The sequence below is a fragment of the Geotrypetes seraphini genome, chromosome 1 (genome assembly GCF_902459505.1).
Source record: "Geotrypetes seraphini chromosome 1, aGeoSer1.1, whole genome shotgun sequence".
NCBI classification, from domain to species: Eukaryota; Metazoa; Chordata; class Amphibia; order Gymnophiona; family Dermophiidae; genus Geotrypetes; species Geotrypetes seraphini.
This window is the reverse complement of record NC_047084.1, coordinates 447,239,125-447,260,350: the sequence shown is the minus strand read 5'-3', so window position 1 is coordinate 447,260,350 and position 21,226 is coordinate 447,239,125. Positions and strand designations below refer to the sequence as shown.

Sequence of the window (21,226 nt, the reverse complement as noted above, 5' to 3'; positions counted from 1 at the left end):
AACTACACTTCATTTATTTCTATAGGGACATTAAACAAAAGATCCTGGCAAGATCTCAATGCCCTTCTAGGGATATATCTTTCCAATCTTTCATGTAGATAGTTGGGGCTAGCCTTTTTAAAGCTTTACAAGTCAGTTGAAAGATCTTGAATTTTACCTTGATAAAATTGGAAGCTAGTGAAGGTCTCTTCACAGTGGAGTTGTAGTATTATATTTTAGCTTGCCCAACAGAACCTGGGCTGCCACATTCTGTGATAGTCTATGAGGGTAAATCAAAAAAGTAAAGGCAAAATACATTTAACGGCTTTAATAGAAGTAACTTTGAGCAATTGAACATATCACTTTTCCATACAGTCCCCATGCAAGACGACACATTTGTTGTATCGTTCAACTAGCTTCTGCATTCTTGCAGAGAAGAAGTTTTTGGGCTGCTCCCAAAGACGGGTGAGCACCGCTTCCTTTACTTCATCGTGTTTTGGTCTTTTGCTCATATCTAGTCACCGGTGACAATTCTCTCCAGAATACTTGTAATGTCTTCATTCTGTCTCAGGAACTGAATCGCAAACTCCACACGCTGTTGCTTGTGCAGATCAGTAAGCTGTTTGGGAACCCAATGTGCACAGACTTTCCTGTATCCCAAGTCATCATGCATTACAGCAAATTCAGATCCATAGCTGATATCTAAATTTGCAGCCAACTGAGATACCATTGATGGGCGACCAGAATGACCTTTGTTGGTTACACCTGTTCTTACTGCTTTAAACCTTTTTTACCCACTCATAAACCTTTTGTTGATTCATGGTGCTATGACTATTCTGAGTAAATATCAGATGATGAATTTCTACAGGTTTCACTCCCTCTGCCCAAAGAAAGATCACTAGTGCACATTGTTCTTTGATGGTGCAATCTTGCAATGGAGCGTCCATGTTTTTGACCTTGTAGCTGCCACACAACTAAAGGCCGAATGCTGCACTGTGTATGGATGAAGTATCCAATAGGCAATTTACAAGTACGTATGTAGCATTTCGCTAGCTTTCTTCCGGTTATCATGTAATTTAGCAATTGCCTTTCATTTTTGATTCACCCTTGTATAAATGGTGCCTACATTAGGCACTGCTAGGCGCTTAATTGCTGCTGCCTAGTGATGCCTGAGTTTGGGATCCATGCCTATCTTTTATTTTTTAATTGGCTTAATTGGTGTGGTAATTGACCACACTGGTTTTTAGCCAATCAAAAAAACAAAAAAAAATCATTTATTAAACAATTTAAGAGTTTGGCACTGAACTCTTAGAACGCCTAGCGATGCCTATGTGGAGGTGCTCTCCCATGCCTAAGGACACCTAATGATGCCTTTCTCAAAAAATAGGTACAGTTAGGGGCGGAGAATAGGTGTGGTTGAGTTAGTGTTTTAGCGTACATCATATTGGGTTATGCAAGGGATTCCTATAGGCATCTATTGATGACACATATATGTTTTTTTATGTGTAATGATTTTATATACATATGTTAGTGTTTTTATCACATATCTGTTTGGGTTATATATGGTACTATTATGGGGCTAATTCATGATACATTGGGGTCAATTCTTTTATGGGGGTTTTTTATATATGATATTTTTTATACATGATAAGTTATATGTCTATGATTTATTATGTTTATGGGTAATATGAGGGACTTTTATGTATATCTATCGATGATATATCGATATTGTCTTTATGTGATGATTTAATATGTATAATTATGCCCTCATCATATATCATTTTGGGTAATGGAAGGTTTATTCATGATATATTTCTTATGGAGTTTTTTATAAGTGACGATTTAATATGTCTATAATTTAACTTGCTTATGGGTAATACAAGGGTCTTTTGTATGCAATTATCGATGATACATCCATTTTTTTATGTGTGATTAGTTAATATGTATTTGTTTGTGTTTTTATCATATATCATATTGGGTAATAGATGGTACCTCTATGGGTTTATCTGTTTATGAGGTTTGTACATGTGATGATTGAATATGATATTTTTTAATTCTATTTTATAATGATATGTTTTACTTAGTGCTTATCATATTGATTTTCACTTGTTTTTTACTCTACATATTAATCTGTTCCTTTTATTTTTCTTTTTTCTTTCGTTTACGTTTCATTATAGTTTGTTTCTACTGTGTGTTTCACTGCATTTTTTGTGACATATGTTTTTTCCCTTTTCTACCATAGTATGTATCCCATCAGCTTAATTTATTTTATTTTTTGGCCTTTTTTTCTTAAATATTTCTTTCACTATTTATTTCTTAAGTTTATATCATGTTCTCTCTCTTGATGCTACTATTTCATCACTATTATTTGACTGGACTCTTTTCGTTCCTTTTTCTTTCTTTGTACTATTACAGTGACTCATGTTACTCTATAGTCTAGTTTTTCTTTACACTAGTAGCTGTTTATCATCACAATCCGATTTGTTGATATTTCCTCTGCATGCAGTCTACAATTAATGCATGCTTAATTGTCACCTTTTGAAACACACATACTTGTCCTCATGTTATTAGAACATTAGGTTTGATTTTATGATCAAATAAGATCATCTTGTCGTTCTCACTTCTATTTTTATCTTTTTACCTTTTATTATACATATCTTTTTATTTGTTTTTAATATTGTATTTTATGTTATATTTGTACTCAATAGGACCCCTGATGAAGGTTGTCCGAAACACGGACAGTGTTGGGTCCCCTGTTTGGTAAAAAGGTTTTTAATTACATTTTTGTTGTCACAATAAAGTTTGCCTACATCATTGTACATATCTGCAGTTTTGGTTTGTTTGCTCCTGAGTTAGGCATCTGACAAAGGCGCTGCCAAATTAGGCAAGTGAAAAGCTGGCCTAATGGAGTGGTGCCTATGTCTAGGGTGCTCCAGTGATGTCTAAGTTTCAAGTTTATTAAGATTTGTTATCCCGCCTTATCTGTAGAATTAGGAGGAGGGTATCTGCAATTAATCCAAAACATAGCTGTTAAACTTCTTATGGGTGCCAAAAAATATAATCATGTCATCTCTCTTTTAAAGGAAGAGCATTGGCTACCATCTCATCTAGGAGTACATATTAAATCTTAATGCTTGTTAGTAAGATCCATAAAACAGGCCCCCCTCATTTCTCTTCAATCTCAAAATCTCCTATGCACATTTCCAGAACACTACTATCATCCCAACAACACTTCATGGTTATTCCTTTGGTATGACAGATATGTCTTGATACTATGGTGTTGATTTTCAAAAAAGAAAAACATACAAAAAACAAAAACAAAAACGGTGTGAAGTAGCAATTGGACGTCCGAATGCCAATTTTTGAAGCTAACTTTGTAACGTCTTGTTAAGCCTCTTAGCTACTGTGGGATCAAAGTTCAAGGGAGGCATGTTACGAGCAGGCTTTGGGTATGCTGAACACTTGGATATCATGTGGTGATAATTGACCATTTCCCAAGACGTCCAGGATGGAACTTAGATGTCTAGTGCTAGACCTGTTTTAAAAGTGTCTAAGTGCCTAAAAGGTACCAAAACTGACATTTGGACACCTGAAAACTTGGCTCTTTTCAAAAATCTAACACTTCCCGCTTTTTGGTTCCCTGTCCCTCCTTATCTTCCTAGCTCCTTTCCTATAACCCTTCATTGTAGCTCCTTTTCAACCTAACCCTGTAAACCGTGCCGAGCTCTACGCTTGTGGAGATGGCGTGGTATACAAACCTAAGGTTTAGTTTAGTTTAGTTTAGACATCTTGTGGGAAACATCCAAAGTTGGGCTTAGACCTCCTATCGAAAATACCCTCCATGTGTAACTATTTTCAATTTCATATGGGCAATCTACCATCATACCTGTGCCTTGAACTTTTCCTCCATAAATTTAAAACTAATCTAAAAACATATCTTTATGAACAGTCTTTCAGAACCTAACCACTACCCACATATTGGTGTCACCTACCTTTTGCCAAACAGTTAAGCCAGCCTTAAAAGTCTACCATTCAAACTGGTTAAGCACAGTGGTGCAGCATCTGAACTCGGAATATACAGCAGTTACTTCCCCTCTTTTCTCTCTCTCCATCTTTCCTTTATTACATATTGCACCTTTCTCTCTAGTCTTTGTCAGAGTTAATTATATTGTATTAAACAGGAGCACGCTACAGGGCTTCAAAGAAGGTTTGGATAGGTACCTGGAAGACAAAGGGATTGAGGAGTACAGATAGGAGTAGAGGTAGGTTATAGGGATAGGATTAGAGAATTAGAGGCAGTTACAAAATCAGTCAGGGACACTCTTCAGGCAATTAAGCCTGATGGGCCGCCGCGGGAGCAGACCGCTGGGCAAGATGGACCTCTGGTCTGCCTCAGTGGAGGCAACTTCTTATGTTCTTATAATACTGTAAACCAGGGGTGTCCAACCTGTGGCTCGAGGGCCGCATGCGGCCCCGTTAAGTATTTTGTGCGGCCCCGGTCGAGGGCAATGCAGTGTTTTCCTCTGCTGCCCCCGGGTGTTTACCGTCTTGCCAGCTCCCTCCTCTGTCTTGCTGCAGCGTTTCTGCAGCCCCAGAAACATATTTTTCAGCCAATGTGGCCCAGGGAAGCCAAAAGGTTGGAAACCCCTTCTGTAAACCATTCAATGGGTCCCAAGTATATCAAGAAATAAATCAATCTGAAACTTGTTTCCAAGGAGGGGGATACACCCAATTAAACACCCCCAATATTTACAATAAGCCATTTTAATAGGGCTAGTCTCAAAATAGTTGAACAGAGCACAACAGCTAAGCCCAGCTGGCTCTGATGTTAATTACTATCCGTCATTCCCAATGGTTCAGTTAACATGGAAAAGATTTCGTTTCACATTTGAAAACAGATCCCTCGTTATCTGTCACACTGTATTATAGACAGTTTTAATTTAATTTAGATTTTTGTTCTTTTCATGTTATGTTTTAGTGGTTACAGAACTGACAGCTACTAGGTCAGTGGAACACATTAAACTGCTTGTAGAAATTATTTTACAAGACACCACAGGATAAAAGTTAATTGAGAGAGCATATTTTTTTTACACAATTCAAGGCACCTAAAAGTCTGACATCTTCACATTGAAAGCAGCAGGCTCTTCACGTGCCACATATTAACTGTGGTAAAACTAATCCTGAAGGAATCCTTCTCAACAGCACAATGAAGAATTTGTACAGAATATACTTTTTCTCCATGCAGAATTTCTTGTGGCATCAGATGGCTTGAATGTAGAGCTAGATTTCCCATGCTCCTGTGCTATCTTGTAGTGCTATCTTGAGGATAACTTTTTGTGCTACGTGGTTTTGGAAGATGAACATCTTAAATGTACATTGTGGTAAAAGGATTATTTGATGAGTTTTCTTTTATCTGGAAGGAAGATGGTATTAAATATTTAGGCATTTGGATTAAAAATACATTGGAAGAAACGATGAAAATAAATGAAAAATCTTTAATGTTAAAGATCACGATGATTTTGCCGGTAATTTGTTACCAAATGGGTATGTTGCCAGTTTATTTTCAAGGGTCCTTCTATAAAAAGCTAAATGGTATTCTGACAAAATTTGTTTGGCTTGGGAAAAAACCAAGAATTGTTTTAGTATCTCTACAAAGGCCAATTGCGGAGGGGGTGTAAATTTTTCCAATTTTTATAGGTATCATCAAGCCTATATAATGTGTCAAGGTATGTCCTCCCTGAGCTCTTGGAACATCAGCCAGATTGGTTATATCTTGAGTGGAAAATCATGTCCCCGATGCGACTTTCTCATATATTAAATATTAGAATACCTAGTTATGCTAAGGACAATGTGATTTTATTGGACATGTGGAAAACAATTAAATTTATTGATAAATTAACAGATGTTCCCATAATGAAATCTACTTTGCAGTCCTTATGGTTAAACTCCAAGATTCAAATAGACGGTGCTGGGATTGCTTGGAAGAATTGGATGCAGGCAGGTATTTGGACATTAGATGATGTTATATCTAAAGGTAATCTGCTTGATTTTTCACAACTGCAATAATCATTTGGAATTTTAAAATCTCAAAAATATAAGTGATTGCAGTTGAAGCAGGCTATTCAGAGAGGGTTCCATGAATGGAAAAATGTTAAAACTTATTTTAGCCTGCAGATCCTTTGCTAACAAACTGATCTAGTAGGACATCAGGCTGCCCAGTGGTACAAATTGATTTATGGATTTTTGAATAAGAAGCCAAAAAATAGTCTTAGAGACATTTGGAGCATCGCGATAACACAGTATATTTATGTGTCTCGTTGGCCACGAATTTGGACTTGGAGATTGAAATGCACAGCGTCAGCATCTGTGAGACAAACATGGTTATTTTTGATACATATGATTTTCTGGACCCTAGTTTGGTTAAATAAAATAGATAGTTCTAAGTCTAATAGATGTTGGCATTGTCATATTGATATAGGGACTTTGGATCATCTATTTTATTTTTGTCCTTTTATATTTATATTTTGGAAGTCAATATGGGAACAAATAAATCTTGTTCTGGACTCAAATGTTCCACTATCATATGAAACTATAATATGTGGAACGATACTACATGTGAAACCCACTTTAGATAAATATAAGAACGGTCTTTTTATGATCATGACTGGCATAGCCATTCAATTGATCACGAGTAATTGGAAAAACCATGACAGAATAAGTTACACTTTTTGGTGGATGAATGTGTATACTACATACAGATATGAAAGAATTAATGCGGAATGTAGGGATTTAGTAGTGTATTTAATAAAGTTTGGAGCTCATTGATTAAATTTGTGAAATTATAGTAATGTTTATTTATCTTTTCTTTTCTTCTGCTCAGTTACCTTTACACATCCAGGGGGGAGGGGGAGGGGAGATGGAGGGAGGGAGTTAAATATTGAGAGTTATATTTGGGTAATTTTATTTTCTTCATTATATATTATCTTATATTACTACTAATTGTAAAAAACTGGAAAAATTTTGAATGATATATATGTTACCTGTACAGTTAATAGTGCAATGTATGTAATAGTTATTATTCTTTTATTTGTAAGGCACTGTTTTTAGATTAAAAATCAATAAAGAGGGGGGAAAAAAAGTTGAGTGGAGTCAACACCTGACATTTTAAGAAAGTTAGGAATGCTTACAGGAAGAATAAAAGGAGGGACTATGAAGTCATTATAGCATGGGCTTGTCATGCCACTGGGGCTTATGTGCATCTGAGAATCTGGAAGCTATGCTGTCAGTAGTTTTACTACTAGAAGGGTCTCCCAAAGTGGACGGTTTTCAGCAGAGATGCCAGACTAACGATGTACCACCCATCTGGGCCACAGCAGGTGGGAAGTATTAGAGATGAAGGATTCCATTTGACACAACAACGGCGACGTAATTAAATTTACACTGTGTAGAAGAAAGACCTGGCAACCTAATTCTGTATTTTTGCCAAGAAAACTAGATGATGATGGGGCAACAAAGAGAGGTGACATATAGTGCTGGAAGACGGTCCCTCTAGGTTAGAAGGCACTCACTATGCTACTAGAGAAGAGTTGATGGTCACCCAGAGTATGCCTGGTGTTTGTGAAGCTGATGGAGCAAAGATGCCAGGTCGTCCTGATGCTGATGTTGCTGGACAGAAAAGGAGGATCAGAAGCTGTAAAGATATTTTCAAGGACATGTTGGGCATGGCGCTGGAGGACATCATAGGACTTGCACTTGACTGACTTTTTTTGGGATCTTTAACTCATCAAGTTGCTAGGATTCGAACTTGAGTCAATGGCACTTAACACACACACACACATATATAACATGGAAAGTGAAGTTACATGCATAGACTACAGCAGTGTATTGCACACTAGTGTGCCTCCTGAAATTTCAGGTGTACTGTGAGACGCTGGGGAGAAGAGGCATCGGCTGACTGCATACAGGATGTGCCTCTCACAACAAGAGTGCCCCTCCTTCTCTCCGCGCATCTTACCTGCCTGCATCCCCCACTGGCGGCTCGAGGTCCACCTGGAGGGCCTTCATGCATGCATGGATGTTGATGTCACACATGAGAGTGACGTCATCGCATCGACGTTGTACACTTCCAGGATGCTTTGAGCCGTGACCACTATGTTTAGTGTGCCATGGCTTGACAAAGTTTAAGGGACACTGGTCTACAGAGTTATCAGTGCCTTTAAAAACTTTCCCAGCACACTACTTCAATAACTTACTTCACATTTAGATGTGACTGTAATGACTATTATAGAACTGAAAAAGCTTCAGCACCTGTTACCAGTTATACTAGTTCCCCTGACACAGGCAAAGTTGAAATATCAGCCAATGTTGGCAACATGAAAATCTTGTACTTAGTGTATCAGGCCTTCTGCAGGAAGCAGCCTGTAAACTTGGCAGGCAGACTTACATTATATTAACTATCATGGTCCCACCACTCCTCCAAAGAAAATCTGTTGGAGCTCCCCCCTTTGAGTGAGATTCCCTTGGCTTCTTCCACCAGATGAAGCACTTTTATCTACATGGGGCTTGGCTGGTGGAATGCCTTCCCATGGGAACTTAGGGGCCAGCTCAGTTAATAACATTTTCATAAAATGTTTAAGACCTGGCTGTTTCTTGGGGTTTTATGGGGAAGGAGGGTTGGTGTGGGGATGGTGTGTAATATCTTAATTAGGTGATTGAATTTGATGGGAGGAGGGTTTTATTTACATGTATTGTTTTATTGTAAACAGCTTAATGTTCTTCAACAATTAGTGGTTTATCAAGTAAATCATCAAATCAAACACAAGCTGGTCTTGTTCTTGTCCATTTTAAGGAAAACAGTAAATGAAGAACTCAAGAATTCAGGAGACCTTTAGAGCATGGATACTGTTAAATTGGGTGCATAATTCCTACTTGCATATCCTTGTAAATTCCTGGGTTAGATATCTGGGAGTCAAGTATACTTTTTTTTCTCCAGTCCACTTGAAGGAGTTTATAGATATTAAAAAGATCATTAACGAATGATTAAAAAAGAGATGGTAGAAAAATAAGATTTAACTGTCTGCTTACTAGGCCTTTTTTTATGGGAATGTTTCTTTAATTATCTTCAATTAGCTTGTATGACCTCCTTTTATTGTGGTCTAAGAAGGGGGCGAAAATGTACCTAAATGGAAGGTTATGATTTCCTTTTATCTTTATCTGTTCAAACGTATTGCTTTCCTTGTATTTCATGTAACAAGATGTACTCTTGTGAAAAATTATTAAAAAATTTCATGTAACAAGATGTACTCTTGTGAAAAATTATTAAAAAAAAGAAAAAAAAAGTGATAACAGAGGGGGTGCTGGTCCCAACTCCACCAGCTACGCAGCGGGGCTAAATGGCTGCAGGGCTTCCTGCAAAAAGGTGTGCAGCTGTGCAGCTTGGAGGGAACATTGCTCCCAGGTCCCTCCATGACCGCTCCCCCCTTGATTGGAGGACCTACAATTAATAGTGGGATCTGTTGTGATATCAGTGTTATCCACGCTCCTACAATATCCGATCACGCATCAGTGATTGCCACATTGAACATAACATCCACCATTACTGATCTGGTCTGGAAACTGCCACCCAACCTCTAAACTGATTTAGAATCCCACCCTTGCCTCGGGGTGAGTTGGCAGGCGTATGAATATCAGAACCACTTCGATTGTTTTTATTAACATGTAGACCAGGGATCTCATAGTCCCTCCTTGAGGGCCGCAATCCAGTCTGATTTTCAGGATTTCCTCAATGAATATGCATTGAAAGCAGTGCATGTACATAGATCTCTTGCATATTCATTGGAGAAATCCTGAAAACCCGACTGGATCGCGGCCCTCAAGGAGGGACTTTGAAACCCCTGATGTAGACAGTATATAAAAATTTGTATAAATAAATAAATGCACTGCCTGTGCCATAGGAAACAAAAAACAGGAAAAGAGATAAAGCCCTGTATTTACATAAATGAGTATTTCGATTTCATATAGCAATCATAGGGCGGTCCCAAAGAGTCTACTTCATTAAATGCAATGCACAAGTAATCCAAGAACCAAAAGAAATGCTGTGACAAGCATGCAAAATGTCTGAGGAATTGCAATCAGAAGTTCTTTGGTGCATGAAGCATAATACATATTTAATACAATCTCTAAGCGTGATTCCTTCATCTCTTAAGCATGCTGGAATAACATTATATTATACAAAGTGGCTTTATTAGTACCCAAGCACAGATTGTTGGTAGCGTTAATATAAACGCTCCAGTGTTTCACATTGCTGTGGTATACCAAATATAGAACTTTCCATATAATAAAATGCATCTAATTGGTAAAGTATGAATAAGCAATCATGTGTAAACAAAATTAAGTATTGTAGACTACATTATGAGAGTACCACAAAAGCACAAGGAAGATCCATGTCTTTGAATTTATCAGCAGGATGTGCTCTTGGGGAACATGCAAGGAGTGCCAAGTTGACATGGATTACATGTGTAAATAAGCTACAGCAGTAATTAAACCCATTTGTTCAGTCTTGATTAGGAGTTAACAACTTCCTAGGCACAAATGCTCTGGGTCTAAATACAGTTCCAAAATGTAGGTCACTCCCGGTAAACCAGACAATTTTAAAGCTTAGGTTTACATGGTTTCTTAACTCCTAACAAAAGCTCGGTGGACTTCATCATTTAATATTTCACCAAAATTCCAATGATCTGTTGTGCAAACTGCCTTTCTCCGGTTCTAGCAGCCTCCGTCTCTGATACATAACTGTTTCTTTCATGTCACTTCTTCCATTTTCTCTGCTTTGTCCAACCCTTCCATTGGAGAAGTGTTTGCTGGTGTCAGGAGGAGTGCTGGAGGGATGCCGGGATGTGTGGAGGGGTGTCGGACTCAGTGGGAGGGGGCTTTCTTTGGAAGGGAGCTGGGGGAATCAGTAGGTGGGAGGGAGGGAGGGAGGGAGGAAATGGGGATCTCCCTGCTGGTTCAGCTGTTTGCAGCAGGGGAATCCATGATCAGCTGATCTGGGGAAAAAGGGGGTTACCTTCGAAAGCTAATCATAAACTACATTAAGTTAGTCCGGGGGTAGGCAATTCCGGTCCTCAAGAGCCGGAGCCAGGTCAGGTTTTCAGGATATCCACAATGAATATGTATGAGATGGATCTGAGATACCTCCTTGAGATGCTGATCTATCTCATGCATATTTATTGTGGATATCCTGAAAACCCGACCTGGCTCCGGCTCTCGAGGACTGGAATTGCCTACCCCTAAGTTAGTCCAATAAAAAAAGATATTTTTTTTCCTTTATGTTTTTGTTTTATTTCTACATATTGCCTTGAAGAGTGGACTAACACAGCCACCACACCATTGAACTCATATTCTATAGTGGCATCTGTATGCACAGATTCCATTACAGAATACTAGTGTAAGTCGGCAGAAAGGTGCATACTGTACATTTAGGCCAGGGGTGTCCAATGTCGGTCCTCGAGGGCCGCAATCCAGTCGGGTTTTCAGGATTTCCTCAATGAATATGCATTGAAAGCAGTGCATGCAAATAGATCTCATGCATATTCATTGGGGAAATCCAGAAAACCCGACTGGACTGCGGCCCTCGAGGACCGACATTGGACACCCCTGATTTAGGCATACCCACTTACACCAGGTCTATGGCAAATATAAATGAGTGTGCCTAAGTGTGGCACCTAGGCCCAAATTCTATAAATGGTGCCATTGTTGGCGGCTGCCTTAAAAGCAGCAGGGCGAATTAGAGTATACAGCACTAAATGAAGAGGTAGATAGAATGGGCATCTCAGAGACCTGGTAGAAGGAGGACAATCAATGGGACACTGTGTTATCAGGGTACAAATTATATCACAATGATAAAGTGGATTAAATTGGAGGGAGGGTTGCACTATATGTTAAAGAGGGAATTGAGTCAAACAAAAACATTCTACATAAAACAAATAACAGCATGGAATCCATATGGATAAAATTCCATGTGTGAAGAGAAGGAGTATACTGGTAGGGCTATACTACCATCCACCAGGAAAGAACAAATAGATGAAAAATAAATATTTACAGAAATTAGGAAAGTTGACAAAATAGGCATATGGCAGAATGTTCCAGTGTGGCCGGCTAGCCTCATGGAGCAGGCTGGCCTGAATGACCAGAACTCTTTTAACATTAATAAAGCGTTTTCCTTATTAGTTTGCCTCACACTTAATACACGAATGTTACTGTGGCTTACCTCAGCCAGGCAGTAATGAATTATTCTGCTTCCTTCAGCTTTCTCTCGCAAAGGATGCTCTTCCCTTAGGACCTTTCTCTCCTTAATTAAAGTCTGGGCAAAAATACTCCTTCCTAAGTCCCGCCCTTCTGAGTACTGATCTGCCAAGCTCAGGGTATTCTGGGACCTGTAGTTTTCTCCTAGTTGCTTAATGCCCTCTGCTGCCCAGTAGCATAACTGCAGTCTGGGAGAGGGAAAACCCCTGAATCTGTCATAGAGCCACAGTATAATAAGGGGTGATTTCAAATACCCCAATATTGATTGGATAAATGTTACATCAGGGAGTGCTATGGAGATAAAATTCCTAAGTGTAATAAATGACTGTTTCTTGGAGTAACTGGTCCAGAAATCAACAAGAGGGGGGATCTATTTTAGAGCTAGTCCTTAGTGGAAGGCAGGGCATATTATGAGAGGTAACAATGTTAGGTCCACTAGGAAACCGTGATCATAACATGATAAAATATGAGCTAATATGTGGAGTAAAGTCGCAAGGGAAATCTAGTGGAGATATGGCCTAGTGATTAGAACTGCTGCCTCAGCACCCTGAAGTTGTGAGTTCAATCCCTGCCTCGTGGGTATACTCTTATGAGGTTTGAAGGCCAAAGCAATACAAATTGTGTAGGTACTGTCGGAGGAGGACATGCAATGGTTACATAGAGGAGCTCTTCTTGTAAGATTTTTCTAGAAGTGTTTTTCTAGATTTTTCTAGAAGAAGATTTTTCTAGAAGAAGTGTTTGCAATCCTTTTGTGTTCATGGTGTCCATTGTGTTCGAGCACATTGCATACTGCCCTTCTGATTATGGACAGGGCCCAGATATAACAGATACCATATCGGAGAGCTTTGTTTTATATCTGTTCAGCTAACTGGAAAAAATGAAACTGAGAAGCTGAGGAGACAGTTACACACTGGAAGGGCCATACCTGCTCAGTACTGTTCCCTCTAAGCTGAGCATGAGTCCTCCAACTGCACTGCTGCCAGTTGGGGATGGAGCTTCAATATTGTGTTTTCAATTGCTAAGGACAGGCATGTTCTCTGGAGTCCTACAGAGCTTGCCTGTCTTTCAATATTGAAAATGTGATAGTGAAACAGCAGCCCCCACTGGCAGGACTTTAGGTGGAGGATAGGAAATGCTGCAACATGATTAATTTTTCTAATCACAGTTAATAGTTAATGCATTAATCGCAGAGTTAACTGTGATTAACTTGCAGCCCTTAACAAAATCATGTTGAAAAATAGCCTTAGCATGCAGGAATTACCTATGTAAGCATGTGTTAAGGCCAATTTTACTTCCCTTTGTATAAAAGGGCCCCTGAATCTTTCCAATTTTCTGAAAAGCATACCTAACACGCCTTTGCAAAACTTCCTGCACCAAATAGCAGGTGTAAGTATGGGAGGTAGTTTTGCCAGGATAATTTTCAAAGTGAACTTTCTACACACACACACAAACATATGTTACATACTTCCACAAAGCACAGTTACTTACCATAATGGGTGTTATCCTGGGACAGCAGGCAGATATTCTCACATGTGGGTGACATCATCCATGGATCCCCAGTACGGACAGTGAAAAGTTTAAAATCACTTTAAGTTTTAACAAGCTTTTAGACTGCCCGCACCATGCATGAGCACGTGCCTTCCCGTCTGACACCAGCTTGCAAGGTTGTCAGTTCTATGCCCAAGCAAAGAAGAGGTGGGCGGGTTGTGAGAATATCTGCCTGATGTCCCAGGATAACTCCCATTACGGTAAGTAACTGTGTTTTATCTTTAGACAAGCATGCAGCATATTCTCACATGTGGGGCTCCATATTCAGTAGGAGGACCTGGGATCCTTCTTGTCAGTACTGGGGGAGGGAGGGTTAGCGGGGGCTCAGGGGTGTCGGCAGGAGGGCTTGGGATCCCTCCTGCCGGTTCGTAGCTGTTTGTAGGAGGGGGGATCGCGATCATGGCAGGAGTGATTAGGCATTTCTTCTGCCACAATCGTTGCGGTGGGGGGTGGGCAAGTTGCCAGAGCTGCTGAGCTGATCGTGCTAGTCGCGAATAGCTCAGCGGCCCCTATTCGGAACTTATACCTGTTTTGACTTGGTCTAAGTCAAAATGTATAAGTTCTGACTGGACAATCTCCCGACTTTCGGTTATACTTGTAGTATGACGAAGTCTAGGTCGGCCTACCTCCCGCCCTTTCCCCTCCTCTAAAAACACCTCATTTCTCTAAAGGTCTAAGCTGGTTCTAGATATGTCTAAAACCAGCTTTGATTATCAGTACTTAGATGATCTGTCTTTTTGATTGTTTAAGTACTGATTTAGGCCAAGTTTTGAACATTTTTTTTGTTTTTGTTTTTTATTATGAGCCCCATAATGTTTAGCAGCACTTAACCAGATAATATCACGAAGTATTATGTCTGACAGTCACAGCACTGGTTATGGCACTGGTTATCTGGTTATGGCACTATCACAGGGTAAATTCAGGGCACACCTGGATGTTATCCAGGTACTGCTGATATTCTGTACTGGAGCCCGGATAGTTAAACAAGCAAGTAGAACCACATAAAAAGCAGTCTTAACCATGTCTGTTTAGTTATCCTGGTACCAGTGCAACTGTTGTCAAATATTTGGATCTAATTTTGTCCATGGTGGTCAAGATTTAAACGCTGCCCACTGTGAGCTGAATGACCGGAAAAATAAGGATTATAAAATGTGGAAAAAAACGCAATAAAAATAATATTTAATGCTAAAAAATACGTTTCCCCCTTCTTGCGCAAAGCACATTGGCTGCCAGTTGAACACATAATTAGTCATAAAATCCTTCTACTTACCTTCAAAACGTGTCTAAGTAATCAACCTGAATTTATCAATCACCTTCTCATTCCCTACTGTCCATCTAAAGCCTATGGCTCAAAGTTCTATGGCTCAAAACCTCCTTACAATTCCATGTTTAAAGCATATTAACACGATAAGATCAACCAATTTTGCAGTGACTGCTCCATCTCTTTGGAATTCTATTCCCAATTACCTTCGCAAAGAATCATCTCTACTCCATTTCAAAACAAAGCTGAAAACATTTCTATTCCAAGATGCTTTTGAAACTTAACTGCCCTTGTAAGGGCCAAATACTTACCGACTTCTATAAAGAAACCTCCCCTCCAAATGTTTACCCCATATCAGTTCTCTTTTCTCAGAATATTGTAGCTCTTCTCTTTTTTTCCTCACGTTCCCGTTCATTTTATGTCTGAGTCTTTTCGTGCTTCTAACCTCCCCTGTCGTTTTTTTTATTGTCAAGTTCTAACCTTGTTTTTTCATTGTAAGCTGTATTTTCATTGTACACCGCTCAGAAGCCTAATTGAGCGGTATAAGAAATTTAAAATACACTTGAAACGTGAAACCTGAATGAAGTAATAAAGAGAACAAATTCTAGCAGTCATGCAACATACAAGAGCGGAATGGTTTCTTACTTGGCACAGTCCACTGATGCACATATCCAGGGATTCAGTGTAGCATCTTGTGCCATCAAGTACTTTGGGCGACAGTTCCACAACAACCGTTGTCCCCTTTGCCTGGCACCTCAGTGAACAAGGGTTTTCTGGATCATTGTATACTGGAAGCCACTCGTACAACTGGCCCTGGTATTTGACATCATTATGAGCAGAGCACTGCTGGGCACGAAAGTCTCCTGCCTCTGGCAGACAGTCCTGCAACCAAAACAAAAAGAGGTGAGTGAGTTTGAATCTGAGAAAAATGTCAAGAATCCCATCTACATGCCTCTGTTATTCTTACAGAATCCTTCTGTGGACAGTAGGATGCTTCCAAAAGATCTTATCTGTGATGGCAGGATATGAGAAAAAAAATATCTTAAAAACAGGCTCCATAGTTCATCCAGATTCACAGAGTTTGGTCATGAATACACGAACTACAGTAGCACAGCTTTGCTGCATATTTGAAAATGTCTTAAATGTTTAAGAACACAACAAAACACTTTCACCAATGTGCAGTGCAATGGATGCCGATCCAGTCTGCACAAGACAAGTAGTTTTTATACTGTTATCCAATTTTTATTCACTGCATTGCACAGAGTCATTTTGAATTTGGCAAAAAGGAGGTTTTTTTTATGCCCATGAGGTTTTGTTGGGGCAGGCCTTAAGCCGCTATGGCGGCTGGCTTGTGCTACATTTTCGGAGGCTTTTTCCTCCTTTTTTGCATTCAAATTAACTCGTGCAGGCTAGACTGGGTTGTCTTTGGTGAAGATTCCATCCATTGCACCATATATTGGTGAAAGTGTTTTGTTGTGATTATTGTTGGTTTGCACCATACTGCGCTTATTGGGCTAAATGTTTAAGAAGACATAAGCTGGAACAAGAAACTATTGACAGGCAATGTGCAAATTGATGGTTTAGGCCAGGGGTGTCCAACCTTTTGGGTTCCCTGGGCCACATTGGTTGAAAAAATGTTTCTGGGGCTGCACAAATGTGCAAACACTGCAGCAAGACAGAGGAGGGAGTCGGCAAGACAGTAAACACCCGGGGGCAGCAGAGGAAAACACTGCATCGCCTTTGACAGGGCCGCACAAAATACTTCACTGGGTCGCAGGTTGGACACCCCTGGTTTAGGCATATGAGGGAAAATCCATGATATCACTGACCCTGCTCAACATATCATCATGACAGACCCCCCTCCCCCACTCATCTGATGAACTTCATATGCCCACTGCCCCCATCCTCAACATCCCCCATGGCAAACTCCCATCCAAACACCTGGCTACAACATAAACAAGTCCTCCTAATGCACTTTTCCACAAGACTACCCCACCTCTCTTGGCCTTACTGGGTACCCATGGTGTCTACTACTACGAATCAGGCATTTTGACCTTATTTAGCAGCCTGACTCCTTAAGGTAATACCATAGGATTATGCACAATGGGTCATGGACTCCATTTTGGAACTTGGAGACAAAGAAGCAGGAGCAAATGGAGCCAGTAAAGCTGAGGATGGGATCAGGAGTTGAGGGGTGGGAGCACTGAGGAATTTAATAATAATAATAATAATAATAGTTTATTTTTTTATACCCCCGACCCATCAGTTCTTAGCAGTTTACACAATAGTAATTACAATAGGTAATTAAAATACAGATCCAAATTACAATATCTTATAAAAGAAAGAATACAATTTAATAATAAAAAAAAAATACTAACTAACAAAATGCGACCCTAACTTACTCAAAGTAAAAAATAAAATATGCACAATACAATTATTTATACTAAAATAGATAAGAAACTGTAAACATTGTTCCATAAAAATAATAAGAAATCCGCTTATCAAGATAATTTTGAAATCAATTAAATATTGTATTGTTTAAAAAGATAGGTTTTAAAATCTTTCTGAAATTGATAATAAGTGAGGGATGGAGAAATAAGAGCATTCAAACATGAATTCATTACTCCTGCTTGAAACACCACAGTCCTATCTAGGAATTTCTTACAGCGGCACGATTTCACTAAAGGAAAATAAAACCAACCGGATCTACGTATATTATTTTTACATGTAAAACATCTAAAATGAGCAACAAGATAAGATGGAGCTAACCCAAATAAAACTTTATAACAAATACATCCAAATTTAAACAACACTCTAGCCTCGAATGGCAGCCAGTGAAGTTTTTGATAATATGAACTAATGTGATCATGTTTTTTTAAATTAAAAATCAGACAAATAGCTGTGTTTTGAATTAATCTTAACCAACTGGTTGTTTTTTTATGAGCACCAAGATAAATAACATTGCAATAGTTTAATATTGAAAGAATTGACAATTGAACCAGTATTTTAAATGATATAAAATCAAAATATTTTCTAATGGTACACAACTTCCAAAGAGTAATATAACATCTTTTGACCAATAAATCTGTGTGAGCCTTAAATGATAAAGTACGATCTAATGTAACTCCTAATATTTTTAAAGTAGGGGCTCTATGGGATAGGTTTGACTGTTTACAGTAAGCATTGTTTCAGTAAGCTTATCATTTGGGCTAGCCAGAAAAAACTTTGATTTATCTGGATTCAGTTTCAATTTGAAACTAGAAGTCCAAGATTCCACTTGTGTAAGAATAAAAGAAATCTGATTTAAAATTTCTGATGTGAATGCAGTTAAAGGAATCAATATTGAAATATCATCTGCATAAATGAAAAAATTTACTTGTAAATTATATAGATGCTAAATAAATGATGCTAAATAAATATTAAATAGAGTTGGAGAAAGTGGTGATCCTTGAGGAACACCACATTCATTTACCCACCAAGTGGAAAATTGTTCAGCACTAACAACCTGATATGACCTATTTTTTAGGAAACCTTTATTCATGCTATAGGGGAGGGGAGAGGTTTGGTGGTGGTGGTGGTGGAGGGGAGAGGTTTGGTGGTGGTGGTGGGGGTGTCAATCATAAGGGGTTGTTCTTGTAGTAAAGAGAGGATCTGTTATGGGGGGTGTTACAGATGCCACTAGGGGGAGTAGACATTTGTAGCTGGCAGGAAGGATTGGAATGTGATTTTAAAAAGCTGCTGCTATGCACAGGTAGGGTGAGATAGCATATTCCTCCCCTCCCACCCCCACCACCACTTGCTGCTATTTAAAAATCACTGCCTCCATTAGTTTGGAGAGGAGTAGATGTGCAGTCCCCCATGTCCTTACACATATTTTACCAGCGGCTCTGGTTTGGCAGAGCCTTTGCAAAATACAGTGGGAACTGTGCACATCCTTTCTAAAACTGGGCTCTTGGGAGCCAAATCTATAACTGGGTCAGTGGCGTAACAAGCTTGAGAGGCACCCCTCCCCCACCCTCACCTCTGCCCCCTGCTCCTTCCCCAATCCCTCCTGCCATACATGCGCTCCCCTCTTCCCTTCCCCCATACCTCTAGTTGTTCACCGCCAACGTGCTCCTTGTGACCCCGGCGGCTTTCCCTCTGACATCACTTCCTATGTGCAGCACCGGAGGTGACATCAGCAGGAGAGCTGATGTGGTCACGAGGAACACGTTGAAGTTGTTGCTCGTGGTGGTGAACAACTAGAGGTTATGGGGGAAGGGAAGGGGGTATGTGCATGGCAAGGTGAGGAGTGGGAAGAGGTGGAAGCGAGAGAAGGAGGGGTGCTAGTGCCCCCAACATGATACCTGGGGCATACCGCCCCTTCCCTCCCCCCCTCCACCCTTACTACACCACTGAATTGAGTGATGATAGCTTCCTAATCTCACCTGCTTCGTTGAAGGCCCCTCTAAACAGAGGTCCCCTCCTTGGACCGCAACTTCCGAGTTGGTTGATATATATTAAGCAGGTGAATCATGGTTGCAGGCTGTTGCATAATGTTGCAACTTATAGATCAGACAAATTTGATTCGAGCAGAAACAGGTAACCAATGCAGCTGGACCAATATAGGCATTATATGCTCAAACCTGGCAGCGCCTAAAATTAATTATGCTGCAGCATTTTGTACTAATTGCAGTGCCTGAACTATATACTTCGGTAAATCTAGGTAAATGGTATTGCAATAGTCAAGAGTTGGTATAAATATTGTACTTATTACTGTCTGAAAGTCCCCTATTGGCAAGAAATCAATTAATTTTCAGAGCAGCTACAATTTGAAAAAGGCTTTAGATATCACTGACTTTATCTGCAGTTTAAAAGACAGAGTGGAGTCCAAAATGACCCCAAGATATTTACATATATGGAAGACCGGAACTTTTATATTATCCAAAGTTATCACTGAAGGAAACAACTCAAGATGCTTTGGACGGCCAATACATAATACAGTACCTCCATTTTACCTGCGTTCAATTTCGAGTGGTTGGTATCCACCCATCTCTTGATGATCCCAAAACAATAATCAACTCTTCCAATGGTATCCGGCATTAAATTGAATGGGAGAAAACCAGTTATGTTTTGGGGCAATTCTCAGATTGCAAAATATACATATGGTATCAAGGAGTCCCAGTTTTTTGCTATCCTCAATAAGACTTCCTCAACTTCTGTTTGCGGGTTTTACTGAAGCATTTGACATGACCATTGGTTTGGGGGAGGTAATCTGAGGTGCAGAGGTTTTTCATTTTCAATATGGTAGAAGCATCCTAATGATTAAAGCCAGAGGCATTGTAAGGGGAAGATGGGACCCAGAACTGAAGAAAGATGGGGCCCGGCATCCCCCCCCCAGCAATAGGGGGGGACGCCTTGTAACTCTACTCCCCTCTAGTACCTTTTAAATCCTTCTATTCTTTACCAGCAGCAAGAAGGGACACCTACCTGCTGCTCGTGCTAGCTTAAGCCTTCTCTCTGATATAATTTCCTGGTCCTGCGAACAAAAAGTTATGTCAGAGGGAACCAGCATGAGCAGTGGATAGGAGTCCCTGATCACTGACAGTAAATAATGGAATGATTTAAGAAGTAGAAGTAGGAGTGCAGTTAAGAGACCCTCTATTGCTGGGGGAGGGGATAGAGACCGGGAGTCTTCAGCCGGCAACTGTGCCGCTGCTGGGTAGCACCCCTGCTAAGACAGCATCCTGGGCACTCTGTCTCCCCTTACTATGCTACTGGTTAGAGCACCAAGACTTACAATCAAGAAGACTGTTTCAGTTTGCTTAACCCTTCACTGACCCACGAATATACTAGAGTGTAAGACCTCTGGGGACATGGAAATACCTACTGTACCTGATTGTAACTCACCTCAAGCTATTACTGAAAAGAGTTTGAGCTAGATCTAAATAAAGAAACAAACAAACTTGGACTGCATTTCAGGATGTGGAACATTCACTAACTTGTGGGCATGTAGTGGCATCAGATTACCAACCAATGCATCTTCTACCACAGGGCAGTCTCTGGTGAAATGTCCCTTCTTTCCATACCTGAAGTAAAGTGAGCATTCTAGTTCTCAGGCTCAGGATGCAATTGGGTTCTGGTTGCTCAGCAGGG

The 21,226-nt window shown here is 39.8% G+C and overlaps 1 protein-coding gene across 4 annotated transcripts in view; it reads right to left on the bottom strand.

The window, feature by feature from the left end:
• Positions 1-21,226, bottom strand: part of ADAMTSL1 (ADAMTS like 1) — a 1,156,072-nt gene that overhangs the window by 379,099 nt on the left and 755,747 nt on the right. For all 4 annotated transcript variants that reach the window (XM_033920627.1, XM_033920609.1, XM_033920600.1 and 1 more), the window contains one exon: positions 15,737-15,973. In XM_033920627.1, coding sequence (XP_033776518.1) covers positions 15,737-15,973 — 237 coding nt within the window. The remainder of the gene's footprint in view (positions 1-15,736; positions 15,974-21,226) is intronic.